The sequence below is a fragment of the Phyllostomus discolor genome, chromosome 7 (assembly GCF_004126475.2).
Source record: "Phyllostomus discolor isolate MPI-MPIP mPhyDis1 chromosome 7, mPhyDis1.pri.v3, whole genome shotgun sequence".
NCBI lineage: Eukaryota > Metazoa > Chordata > Mammalia > Chiroptera > Phyllostomidae > Phyllostomus > Phyllostomus discolor.
The window spans coordinates 2,642,323-2,655,487 of NC_040909.2; the positions used below are offsets into that span (position 1 = coordinate 2,642,323).

At 60.6% G+C, this 13,165-nt stretch overlaps 1 protein-coding gene across 5 annotated transcripts in view; it reads right to left on the reverse strand.

Annotated features, from left to right (window-relative positions):
• Positions 1-1,164: 1,164 nt before the first annotated feature.
• Positions 1,165-13,165, reverse strand: part of SUMF1 (sulfatase modifying factor 1) — a 39,677-nt gene continuing 27,676 nt past the window's right edge. The window contains exons 7-9 of one of the 5 annotated variants that reach the window (XM_036030246.1): positions 10,506-10,619; positions 6,969-7,028; positions 1,652-2,193 (exon numbers count right to left, since the gene is read on the reverse strand). In XM_036030246.1, coding sequence (XP_035886139.1) covers positions 2,083-2,193; positions 6,969-7,028; positions 10,506-10,619 — 285 coding nt within the window. In that variant the 3' untranslated portion in view covers positions 1,652-2,082. Of the gene's footprint in view, positions 2,194-6,968; positions 7,029-10,505; positions 10,620-13,165 lie in introns of all 5 variants that reach the window. The other 4 variants (XM_036030248.1, XM_036030245.1, XM_036030249.1 and 1 more) reach the window with 4 other exon arrangements.

Consider the following 13,165-nt stretch of genomic DNA (forward strand, 5'->3'; position numbering starts at 1 on the left):
TAACCGAGCCACTGGCTTTACAGGGACCACTGTTGTTTCTGTCCCTGCTCCGCTCACAAAATTCCTCAAGTTTAAGCATCGGCCCCTGCCCTATTTTTCCCGGGCCCCGTTTTTTCCATGCAGTTTTGCAGAAGGGGGGGGGCCTCTCAGGAAGGTATCGATGGCACTGAGGCTGGAATGACTACACTGTCATCCTGTCTGTCCCTTGTCCATATGAGCACAGGGGAGCGGCAACAGGTGTCCACAGCTGGGTGTGTTCCTTGGCTGGTGAGCTGCAAACGTGGCTCCCAACGTGGGGCTTCGTGGGGTTTCGTCCTGCACGCTTTCCGACGCTGTGCTGCTGCTCAAGATGCAATTCTGAAGACTAGGCCAAAACACACTCCAAAATATTTATGCAGTATCACATTCATTAGCGGGAGAAGGACCCAAAACACGCACGGCAAAAATAAAACCGTGTAAAAATACAAGCAGGTGGGAAGGAGCAAGTGGAACAGAAGCTCCACTCGACACGTGGTGGCTTGAAGAATAAAATACCTTATCCCCCACATTAGTTTTTGCAAATACGCAAATGCTTTTTTTTGTTTGTTTTGCTTGGAATGAATCATCAATTGGTGGAAGTCTGCAGGGAAACATTCTACATCCACCAACTGGCAGATTAATACACGTGAAACCGCCCAGGAGCATGGCTGTTTCTCAAGACAGACGTGGGGACGCTGGGAGGCGTGGCACCAGGTGGCAGTCACGTGCTGGCGGAATGATACTGACTTTCTCCATGACCAGCAGAAAGACGGGCCATTTCTTTCCAAAGACATGTCTCCAGGCACCTGGGGGCCTGGGGGGCCTGGACAAGACCCTGACAATGGGGACCCCTGCTGGAAAGCCATCCCTCTAAGACAGGGGGGCTCTCCTGCCTCGGAAGGGTTTACGGGACCACCCCTGATGTCCCCTCCTGCCCTGGGGCACGAAGAAGCAGGAGCACAGGGAGGCCCCTGGCGGGAGAGCCTGCTCTTTGGAACAGAAATTCCCACAAACAGCTCACATGTCAAAGCCATCACGTGGCCAGTGGACAGGGAGGTTTTCCAGCCAACACACGCATGATGTCACCCATCATTTCTTCACCAGAAAACACGAGGGGGCGGGAACAAAGGAGCCAGCACGCGTGAAGGCTGTGACCGCAGACACCGGTTTATTCCACAGGGGGCGGGATTCAAAGCATCTGAGCCCCCAGCCGTTGGGCCCGCACAGACCCCCGCGCCTGGGCACAGTTCATCCACGGCCCCCCTCCCCCTCCCCTTCCCCCAGAACCTGGCAGGTCTCCCGCGGTCTCACACTCACGGAAGGCCGTGGGGAGAGGGGGGGATGGGGCTGGGAACTGCCCCCTGAACCAAAGGCACTTAATGTAAAAAGATAAAGCACAGCGGGGACACCGACGACGTCCCTGCGAGTTCACAGGCTGAACCGGAACCCACAGCCACCGGCGGCGGGAGTCCCCGCACGATGAGAAAGACACCCATTTCCTTGGAAAAACAAAGTGCACGTGACGATAAAGACTGGGCAGGGCCTCTCCGACCCCGTCCTTTTCCGGAAACACCTAAGAAAACTCTTATTTTACATGATTACCATTACCCGAGGTTCACGCACGAGGAAAAACAGCTCAAAAGCAGCCTGTCGTAAACTCTCACCGGGAAATCAAAACAGACTCTGATACATTCACAGAACTGGCGAGTGGCAGCCCCGGAGGCCCTGCGTGCATCCCCTGCCTGGACGGAGGGGCCACCGTGGGTGGGACCCTGGGGTCTGCCCCCGCGTCCAGAGCCTGGGTCGCACGCAGGCTGCCTCCAAAGCCTCGCCGCGGTTCCCTCCACCCCAAAGTCAAACAGGGCCCCGGACTCCGGAAGCGCAGTACAGGGCCAGCGCGCTAAAGCAGGCAAGCAGTTTGGTCCGGCAGGCGGTTCCTTTGGCGGGCGGGCACGGCCCCACCTCGGGTGGGGATCTGCGCACGGGTGGCCGGTCGCGCTGCAGGAAGCTGAGTGCGGGTCAGACACGACTTCTCCTGGGGCCCGGGAAGGCCGTTCTGGGCGCTTAGCTGGCGGTGGGCAGGCGGTCGGCGGCGCAGCGGAACCCCAGGTTGGAGGCGGAGCTGTCGGGCGTGTTCTGGCTCCGAGCCGCGCAGCGGTACCTGTAGCAGTAGGACTGTGCAGGGGGGAGGGGGAGGGGGTGAGTGCTCGGGCCCCGCAGGCTGCGCCCACGCCCCGCAGACTGGGCCGCCCTCACGAGCAGCCCTCCTGCACACGCAGCGCGCGCGCGGCACCCCCGAGTTCAGCACGGACCAGCCAGGGTCCGACGCCTCACGCACGGGACGCACCGCCAAAGACGTCAGGGAGCGGTGCCGAGAACGAACCGCGGACCGAGCACGGGTCACGCGGCTGACGGCGCTTCCACCCGTCAGACCGATAAGCAGCCACTACAAGCCACATCTTTATGTAACATTCAACGGCAGGAAATGCCCGTGATGCAACAGCAAATGAAAGAGCCGGAATACAAAACCGGATGTGCATCTAGGTAACGACGTCCGCCGGAGAAAAGCAGCCCGCAGATTCGAAACGCACCGCGGTGCGAGGAGCAGCCGCCCTCGGGCCAGGAGCCTGCGCCTCCCACACTGCGCACGCGTGCAGGGCGCTCACGAGCGTCTGCCTATGAGTACATCAGAGGAGGGTCTCGGAGTTTGCAGGTGGGGAACAGGGCCTAGGCAAAAACCCACAAGTGTTCTGAAGAAGGAGAAATGTCAGAAGTTGTAATAGTGAAAAGCACATTCTTGAGAATCGGCAGTCCTGCCCTCTCAGCCCTGGACCGGTGCAGGGCGGTCGCCAGCCCGTCATGTGTCAGGCCGTGGGAGGGGCTGTGGGGGCCGGCCAGTCCCGGCCTGGATGACAGCCGCCGGCTGGAGGGGTGCGTGAGTCCCGCGCGGCCATCAGAGCGCCACCCCGGGGGTGCAGGCGCGCACGCAGGCCCTGGCCCAGGAAGGGGGCGCGCAAAGCCATGTGCCTCCCCAGACTCGAGTCGGAGCAAGTATGGAGTCTTGCCTCCTGCCTCGAGCTGCGTCTTGTGGGAAGCAGAGAAAATCATTCTTTTATCTTCATTTTATGTGTATTATTTGCTTTATAATTTTTAATGCAATGAAAACGTTTTGTGTGCACACCAGGAAAGCTTAAAACCAGCGACAGCAGGAAGCCCTGGGCCGCTGTTGGGCCTCCGCAGCCCACAAACCCGGCGCTCGCCCAGTCAGAGGACCCGCTGAGCCCCCGGGCAAGGCTGCTGCCCGCCAGGGCGGAGCGCGCCGGACCACCCCCACCCCACCCGCGACCCCGTTTCCCGCGCGTGCCCTCCCTGAACGGACACTCCCCAAAGAGCAGCCCGTCTGAACCCCAGCGCGGGCCGCCGAGGGACACACTCTCGAGGAGGACGCGGCCTGGTTTGAACGTCCTCGCTGCTCTCTCGTCCGGAGTCCACTTTTGGCACCGAAAACAGTTATTATTAGCGAGGTTAGATCTTCGAGAGGCTGAAATATGGGTCATTTCACTAATTAAGAACACCATCAAAGTGGCTAATTACTGTGTGAAACTGATCTCAATACCTGAGCTAAGAATGTCGTCCCGGACTCGGGGACGATCCACCTGAGACGGTGACTTGCCCGCCCCAGGGCTCTGCAGGCAAGTGGGACACAGCGGGGCCTCGGTGACGGGACGCAGAGACTTTCCGGGACAAAGGCAGGCCACGGAAACTGCAGCTCACCCCAAACACCCTCACAGAAAACCGCTTGCGGCCGCCAGGTCTCCAGGTGCCACGGACTCCAGAGCCTGGTGGAAAGGGCGGGGGGCACTGGGGGTCCCCCTGCAGCGGGCCGAGCAGAGGCCCCACCGGGATGAACTGCACCCACTCGGTGAGCGGCTCTGAGAACACCCGGGCACGCACTTGCGGCGCCCTCCCAGGGCCCGGGCGGGCGGGCTCTGCGTGGCCGGCGTCTGGCTTGTACGCTTGCAGAGACACGGGTGCCCAGGCCTGTGGCCGAGGAGCGCTGGATGCGGAACCACAGCCCCCTGGGCCCCGCCCCAGAGCCGGGCCCCTGCCTGGAGGCCATGTGGCCTCGTTTCCCCTCCTGGGCCTCGCGGCCTCCCCGGCGTTGGGGGGGGTGCCTCTCACCCACCGCTGGTCACCAGCAGACTGACCGCAGTCATGCAGTGGCGCCAGCCTCCAGCCAAACCGCAGCCACCTTCAAAGCAGCGTGATATTTTCTAAATGAACTGCGTTATTTCCTTTTTGTAGAATTTGTTTTCTTTCTTTTAGTGATTTTCACCTATTCGCCTTAGGAATCATTGCCAGGATCCCCCCGCCTAGCCAAGGACTCATCGGTTGGATCCATATTCAAGGGGAGGAGGGGAGACAGCCTGACTGTAACAGAGTCAGCGGCCAGGCCAGGCCATGCTGGGGGCTCTGCAGCAGCTCTCGCTGAGACTCCGCCCCCGAGCTGAGACTCCGCCCCCGAGCTGAGACTCCGCCCCTGAGCGCCCACGGCACTGCACGGAGCGCTTCCCCAGGCGCTTCATCCGTCCGCCCCTCCTCAGAACCTCCCGCAGGTGCGACTGCACGTGCACCTGGCGGGCGTGAGGACCGAGGCTCAGAAAGGCTCAGTCTGGTCCGGGGGTCCCAGAGAGTAGGGAGCAGTTGAGACCTCCAGGCCCGGACCTCGTTCTGGGGTCCGCAACTCCATCAAGGAGCTACAGCCTCCACTTTCGGTCCAGTGGGAGGGGCCGGGCTCTGGGAGTAACTGGCAGCCAGCTGTGCCCTCCTCCTGGCGCCCTCCCTCCTGGAACGCCCCCTCCCCATCCCCTCGGCCAGGTCAGCACTCCGAGTACATCACCACAGCTGTGAAACGAAGAGGTACGGCTTATACACCCAAGGAGAGAAATCAAGTGATAAAACACTTAATCCCCGCAAAGTCAAAAAAGCCGGGGGGGGGGGGGGGGTAGGAAAAAACAGGTGAGACAGAAAGAAAAACAAACATCAACACACCGAAATGAAGCCCAGCCACACCGACAACCCACTGAGCATGAGTGGTCTGCACAGCCAGTGGCGAGGCAAAGACCACGTCGGTGGATTCGGTGACCCGGATGACGTGAACAAAGCCCCCGAAAGACACAGACTCCCCGATGTTAGTCAAGAAGAACAGATGCTCCGCACACCCTGCAGCTACCGACTAGATGGAACCGAGGGCCGTAACTCCAGACCCAAAGCATTCCCCCAGGGAATTGTATCCAACAGAAAAGTGGGGGTTTCCGGTTGTGAGTACGAAAAACGGAGGGTTTATTCTTGTGCTACTACTCATTAATTATTGTGCTGCTTTCCACTCTCACAAGTGTGAGCCTACTTCTGCCCCACCATGTGTTTAAGAAAGAAACACATAACTTCTACACAAACCCTCCAGAACACACCCCCGTGAGGGCACTGGGACACCCTAGTGTCCGTGCTCACACCGTTTTCACACGCTTCACTCTCCCCATTGTTTCTGGAGGAAAGAATCTCCTGGCCCTCAATTTGTACAGCGTAACTCGGTTCCCAATTAAGAAAAGTGCCACGTGTCAGAGACAGGATGGGTGGCAATTACGGGTGGTGCAAAGAGAGACTCATTCCCCCAGTTTTCGGGGAAGTCTGCGCCCCTGACAGGAGGATTCCGGTGTTCTTGCGGTGACAGCTTGAGCCAGAGAAGAAACCTGGGACCGAAGACCAATGTGCACACAGACATTTAAAGTTCTGGGCTGACCTGGGGCGATGTTTTTAACTTGAAACTAAAGTGAGAATTTCAAAGATAAATGTGTCCCCATCTTATAAATGCAGCAGGTGTAAAGCAGAAAGTGATGACGTCAAGTCCAGGAACGCCCTCCTAAGCGAGCGGATCGAAAACCCCCAGACACGCAGAAGACCCACTGCGCCCCGACAGACACACACCGCCCCCCCCAGCGAGTCCCTGACACGGCAGGCCCCGGACGCGGCTCCGTGTCAGTGTCACCTTGACAGCGTAAAGACGCTGGTGCCCGGGCACACTCCCAAGAAACCAAATCGGAACAAGGCAGGAGGGAACCCAGGTGTCGGTCTGTTTATCGATTCCAGATGGTTCCAGTGTGCGATGAGGGCCGCTGTGTTCGGGCGGAGTTTGTCAACGCGGCCGCCACCAGATCAGTGAGCAGCGTAACTTGGAGCCTTTGTGGGTGGCTCTGAGGCTCCCTCGGCCCGGACCGACTGAGCTACCCCGGGACACTTCCCGTAACAACCACCTGCAGAGTGTCACCTTGCACCGGGGGCAGAAAGACAGAAGGTCAGGGTGCTGGAGATGCTGAAATGCGCGACTTAAAGAAAGGGGAAGAAGTGCTGCTGGGTCTCCAAGCCCCTTGGAGCGGCCGCTGAAAACACTCCGAGCCGCCCCGCCTCCCGGAGAACAGCTGCTGCCGAGAATGGCAGAAACGCTCTGGGGGCCGACGCGCGTCTCACAAGCCCGTGCTCTGTGCCTGGGACCTGCGGAGGCTTCCACCCCAGGACACCAGGGCCCCCCACTCACAGCCGACCCTCACCTCGGCAGGAAGCAGTCCGCCACGGGAGCCGGGCAGAGGTCAAGGCCGTGTTCCCAGGCTCACGCACTACAAGAGGCACAGGCCGCATGCCGGTTCACGGGCCGGCCTCTCGAAGGGTCCGGATCCCACACACGGGACCAGGCTGGCCGGGTTGTTCCCAGCGCCTGCCTCGGGTGCCGCGGCTCCCGGTGCCTGCGCCCAGACTGTCTCCCCAGCTCTGACGGGTTAGTTAGGCGTGTACTTGCAGAAGCAGGCTGGCGCACCATGTGTGGGGCTGCTGGGTGCGGTGGACCCCCGGCCTGCTGCCGGAACACCGACCGACACAGGCGCAGTGACTCGGCTTACCTTGTGGCACATGTAGGAGCCGCCTTTCTTCACCCGGTCCTTCCCAGAGGGGGGCCCTTTCTGTGGGGGAGAGAGCTGGTGAGTCCGCTGCGCAGCTGCCCTGGGGTGGGACAGAGGCCGCCTCGTCCAGCCTCACCCCCGGGGCGGCCCCAACTCCCGGGTGCTTCCCCGCAGGCCTCACGCCTGCACCCCACCCCCTCCCGACGCCCATCCCCCTCGCTCCCAACCACCCTCTGAGGTCCAGCCCCGCCCCTTGCCGCCACAGCATCCCTCCCCCTACACCCTCCCCCACCCCGCTCCTGCTGACCGCAGTTACCCTGCGTCCTGGCCGGCACCCACTGCACCAGCCACCGCTCTGAATTACGTGATGACGCGCTTGCCATCCTACTGCGTGACGCCTGTGAGCCCTCCGCCAACTGCAGGGAGGGGTCTGCCTTGTGTCTTCAGAACGATTTTAGGTCAGATTCACTGAGGTACAATCTACATCCAGTAAACTTCCTAACCTTCCTCAGGGCAGACTCCGGTGCATTCTGACGAACAGAAGGTCACGTGACCCCCGTCGAGCAGAGGCTCCGCGTACAGGGTGCCCCCAGGGCTCTGCCCCCAGGGCTGCGCGCCTGGCCTGGCGGGAAAGCCGCACTTGCCAGGGAAACACCACGAGGCAGGGAGGAGCCACCACTTTGCCGAAGACGGGAGAATCACTGGGGGGGGTGCGGCGGCCGGAGAGAGTCCCCGCATTCACGTTCACCAGAGCCTCGGGAGGTGGCCTTACTCGGAAGTGGGGGCGTGGCAGGTTAGCACTTCCAGGTTAAGGTGGGGGTCACACTGACCCACTGGGAGCCCCAAATCCGATGGCTGGTGTCCACGTACCAGGGGAGAGGCCCAGAGGCCCACAGAGGAGCCAGGCGAGGGAGAGGCAGCGGCGGGGGGGGCCCGGAGGGCCCTGGGGGGCCAGAGCCCAGCAGGCAGCCGGGAGATTCTGCCGCCCGGATGAAAGAAAGAATGTGCTCACAGGGAAATCACGCGTGTGGACACGGGCACACCTGGCACTCATCCGCCCACCTCTCCACGTTAAAGAATCCCCAGGATAACCTGGTAAAAGCCGGTGGTTTCCCTGCTCTGTTTTTCTCTTCTCAGGAACGCGGCCTGACTCCCAGGACCCTCAGGGAAAGGACAGACGGCACGCCGGGACGGGGCAGGAAGGGAAAAGCCACAGAACCAGACACGGCGCGACCCACCTCGCAGGCTGTCAGTGGGGCGGGCGCTCCGCACAGGACCTGACGCGCCAACCCAGTGACCTCCGAGAACAACCCGGTAAAGACAGAAGACTGGGAAGGTGAGGAGGGCGGGGAGCTAATGTAGAACCTCACAACCTAGGAAGCTGAGGCATGACTCACAGCCCACCCCCCTGCCCCTGCCCACCCCCCACCGCTCTGGAGGTGGCACTGCAGGTGCGCAGGCCCAGCCACCGGCGGTGGGCGCGGCCCACTCGGCTGGAAACCGCGGAGAGGGGGGCTGCCCAGGGGGGCTGCCCAGGGGGCCTGGAGTGAAAACTCTGACAGTGCCCAGGGCGGACTAGAGGGGTTTTCTGGTTCCCTTTCTTCGGTTAAAAAAATGCAGTAAACTGTTAAGATGCCTAAAATCTAAATGGTAGGTAGTACAGGTACACACATTATACTATTTTCTGTACTTTTCCTGAATTTTTAGGACACTCGATAACTAAAGGTTGGGTGGTGGGGGGGGCCAGCAAGGGCTGACTGACTGTATGTAGCCTTCGGAAGCCACATCCCAGGGTCTGCACTTGCTTCTTCGGACGACAAGGTGCCTGGGAAGCTGCTACTTGGAGGCAGGACGGGTGGGGCTTGCTCTCCGGGAAGGGAGTCCCAGCCGCAACACGGCAGAGAGGGGGAAGGCGGGGCCCGGCCGCTGGGAGGCTGGCACGGTGACCCCGCCGAGGGACGGTTGTGGCTCGTCCACTGGCAGCGGGACAGGAACCAGAAGCTGCAAAGAGCCGAGCGATGGGCATGCGCTTCCCCGGGACCCGGGGCTGAGTTCTCCACATGCTCAGTTTCCTCCGAGTCAGATCAGGAAGCACATGAGGCCGCCGTGACCAGGGGCACCGCCCACGGGACGGTCTGCAGAGCGAGAGCAACGTCCCAGAGCGAGCCGGGGCCGTGGACACGACGGGAGTTTCCCCGCAAGGCCCCAGAAGAAACTCGAGCACTTGCGAAGCTGAGAGCCGAAAGCGCTGCGCCCCACGCCAGATGGTCAGATGGCGGCACTCACCGCCTGCCAGCGCCCGGGGCCTGGCGCACCCCCCTCCCCGCCCCACCCCGCAACAGGCAGACGCCTTATCTGGGGAAGGCTCCATTTCCGATTCCAGCGGCCGAGGCCAGGTCCCATGGCGCCAGGCGAGAGCCGCCTCTGCCTGCCACACACCCCGCCAGGTTTTCACAACCTGCTCTCGTCTGGAAGACAGGAGCGGTCTTTGACCACTGGCCCTGCCCGGAGGGGCAAGGGAACCGAGGGAGAAACAACAGTTAGGAAGAGCTCAGCTCTTTCAGCTGCTCCCGAGAATGGAGTCTGAGTCCCCCCGAGAATGGAGTCTGAGTCCCCCCGGTCACTCGTGCGAGGCCCACGGTACGGTTAAGATACAGTGAGGGGAAGCCAAGCGCACCAAGCAAGGATCCCCGCCTTCTGGACAACGGCCTGGGTGCCGAGTCGGGCAGAGGCTGCGATCACTCTGAGCTGCTGCACTCAGATGAGGAGAGATGACACAATTTTCTTGATCATCCTCTCTCGTGCCTTTTTCCGAAAGGGTAAGGTTTAAACTAAGCACACCGAGTTCCCAGATGAGCTGGCGCCGGTATAAATACACACTCTTCGACCTGAGTTATGAATATCTAGTCTGCCGGGGATGGGGTTTGTACACGGCATTTTCCTCCCAATCTGTTCACACGGCAAAAGAACATCAGACGTGCCCTTCTCAAGAGAGGCGCTTCCCACACGCACAGCCACGCAGTGGGCCTCGCTTTCTGGTGGTCCCGCTGAGAGACCCTGGCTTTGGAAGCAGGGGCGGTGCTCCAGCTGCGCTCGGCACCCCCCACACCGAGCAGGGCCCACCTCAGGCACGCGTGGTGTCTCCGATTCCTGAGGCGCACGAGGAACGGAACTGACACCCCCGTGCCCCCACCCCGAGTTCAGGAGCCCGTCACCGGGTGCCTCGGCCTCCGCCCAGGGATCCACGCAGCAGACCCCACCCGGCGCTGATACGGCGCCGATGAGTCCTGCACAGTTATTCACGGAACGGAGCGCTTCCAGCAGAGTCCCTCCCAGTGCTCCCACGTCACGGTCCGGCAGCACAGAACGCCCCCGACACTTGCCCTCACTGCCTTCGGGCTGAACTGAGAGACGGTACCTGGTGTGCCCCTGGGGAAACTCCAAGCTTAACTCCGAGAGCACACAAACGCCCCTGAGAAACACAGAAGTAAAGTCCTCGCCCCGGGGCGGGCGGGACACGCCGAGGCCGCTACTCACCGGGTTGCGGGCGTCCTCGGCGGAGTGGTGCACCGCCCACCAGTCGGAGGTCCACTCCCACACGTTGCCCACCATGTCGTACAGGCCGTAGGCGTTCGGGGGGAAGGAGGCGACCTGAAACCACACGGGAAAGCGCGGTGGGGCCACGGACCTCGCCGGGAAGCCCCGGCGGTGCAGAAGAGCACGAAGAGCTGTAACTCCCAAGTCTGAGTATTAATCTTCATCCCGCAGCCAACGCACAGTCTGGCCCACGCAAAAACAAGAAAACACAGGCTGAGACGGTTTTTGGCTTTGAGCTCTCGGGGCAAATTAGAAATCCAAGGAGAGTCTCTACACACCACATGGTAGGGAAGCCGGCAAAATCGGTCGTAATAGAGAAGAAGTACGGGCCACAGACCAAACCTGCATCCCAGCGTGCAGTGCCTGACCGTCGTTGAGCCAGGGCACCGACCTCCTTCCCTTGGTCGTCAGGTTACAAAGTGACGACGGCCACCACCACTCTGGTGTAGGTGTGGATGAACCAAAATTACACCTGGGTGTGTTTTTTTTGTCAGGTTGGCAAACAGTAGTATTTGTCGGTGTGCCTTGGAATTTTAGTAACCGGTTTACTCGTGCAGGAGAGGCAAGGTGGCTCACGATGCCGCTGTGTCTGACAGGGCGGATGACACTGAGACCTTCAAAAGCGTGACAAACGCGCTGTGTGAGACCCAACGCACGTTCGCCGTCAGAGCAGAGCCGCACTGGCCACACGCGGCCACTCAGGCCGAGAGACCCCATGCTGACACTGTCCCCTCCACTGCCCCACCCTACAACTCGGCATCTGATCCACAGGTGTCCGGCCAGCGGCCCAGGGTGGCTGTGAGTGCGGCCCAACACAGAATCGTAAATTAAACAGCATGAAGTTTCTGCAATTACGTGTCACGGGGTATTTAACGCGTGGCCCAAGACAACTCTTCTTCCAGAGTGCGGCCCAGAGACGCCCCAGGCTTGGACTCCCCCGATGCTGACTTTTAGCCGAGGCCATTAGCACCCACACCCTGAGGGGACCCTTCCGACGAGGAAACTGAGTTCACCGTCTCTGGAACTACGGCAAACGGTCCAGGTTCTGCAGCAAGCGACGACATCACCGAGAAAGGCAGGGCGGAAGCCGGCCACACCCGTCTCAGGCGGAGCCACAGCGCGAGGCCTCTGTCAGGGGAGGAGGGAGGGGCACGAGAAACCCCTCAACTGAACAACAGCAAGAGCAGAGCAGTTTTGCTCTTTCGGTGACTCAAATTTGTTTCAACATTTTAAAATAAAAAGCTCAAACAAAAAGTTTCATTTTTAACTTAAAAAAATCAAGTTATCCTTTTTTAAAAAAATCTTTTCCCTGTACCAACGACGTGGGACTGAAGGAAAGAACAAGCTGGACTTCCTTTCTGTGTGGCCTCAGGTGACGGTGGAAGCGGGGCGGGGGGCGGGGGGGGGGGGTGGCCTCAGGCGGTTCGAGCTGGGGCGCTGCTCCGGGAACCCATCCCAGGGGCGGGGGCCGCGGGCACTCCTGCTCCGCCGGGTCCTCCGCCCTCGCAGGGGACACGGTCCGGGCCGCTCAGTGGGGCATTGGCTCACTCCACGTGTGTCCATCAGAGGCAGGAAGGAGCTCAGGGAGCCAGACCTCAGGCAACTCAGCGAGGGAGAAAAGACGATACCGAAAATTTTTTTTAAAAGGTTATCAACTAGGACGTTTGTTTTTTAAGATTTTATTTATTTTTAGAGAGGGAAGGGAGGGAGAAAGAGAGAGAGAGAGAGAAACATCAATGTGCGGTTGCTGGGGGCCGTGGCCTGCAACCCAGGCATGTGCCCTGACTGGGAATCGAACCTGCGATGCTTTGGTTGACAGCCCGCGCTCAATCCACTGAGCTACGCCAGCCAGGGCCCTAAATTTTTTTACAAAGTCAATTCTGAAAGGCTGAGCGGGACAAGCAGGGAAAACCAAGCGGGAAGAGAATGGAAGCCAAGGCCACAGGATCCCCAGGAGGGGCGGCGGCCGCAGGTACACCCTCCTCTGCCTGGGTGGGCATCGAGGCAGACCTGGGACTGGGGTCAGAGTTCAAAGGTCAGAGGGAGGTCAAGGAGGAGAGGCCCCTGGCACAGACTGTTCTTTCAAGGACTCGGAGAAGATCAGAGAGAGTAGAAGGTAATTGCTGGAAAGCTGTAGGAAGGAAAAGAGAAACTAATTTGTCAGGGAGAGTGGGGAGGGAGCCGGGCACTGAGCTACGAGAGATGCGAATCTCAGAGAACGGGCGTGGTTCTGGGGTGGGAGGGCGCAGGGGCTCCCGGCCACCGGCCAGCGCCTTGATGTGGGCCCACACTTAGCAGCTGAGGGCCCCCAATCCAGTGCATCCGGCAAGCTCACCGCACAGTGAGGAGATGGCGGCATCCGAGCAAAGGTGGGCGCCGTTCCCCCTCCGAACTGGATGCTTAGACAAGGTGAAGTCTGGACGCCCCCACCCCCAGAATCACCGTATGGGATGGGCCACCAAGAAGCATCCGGACTTTAGCTGCTCAGTCAGGCTCATCACACTAGCGAAGCTCCCTTCCAGGGGCCTCCAGAGAAAACGAGCGACCGTGAGAAACTCCTCCCACGGGCCTGTTTCGGGGCGAGAGGCCCGAGAGGCAGC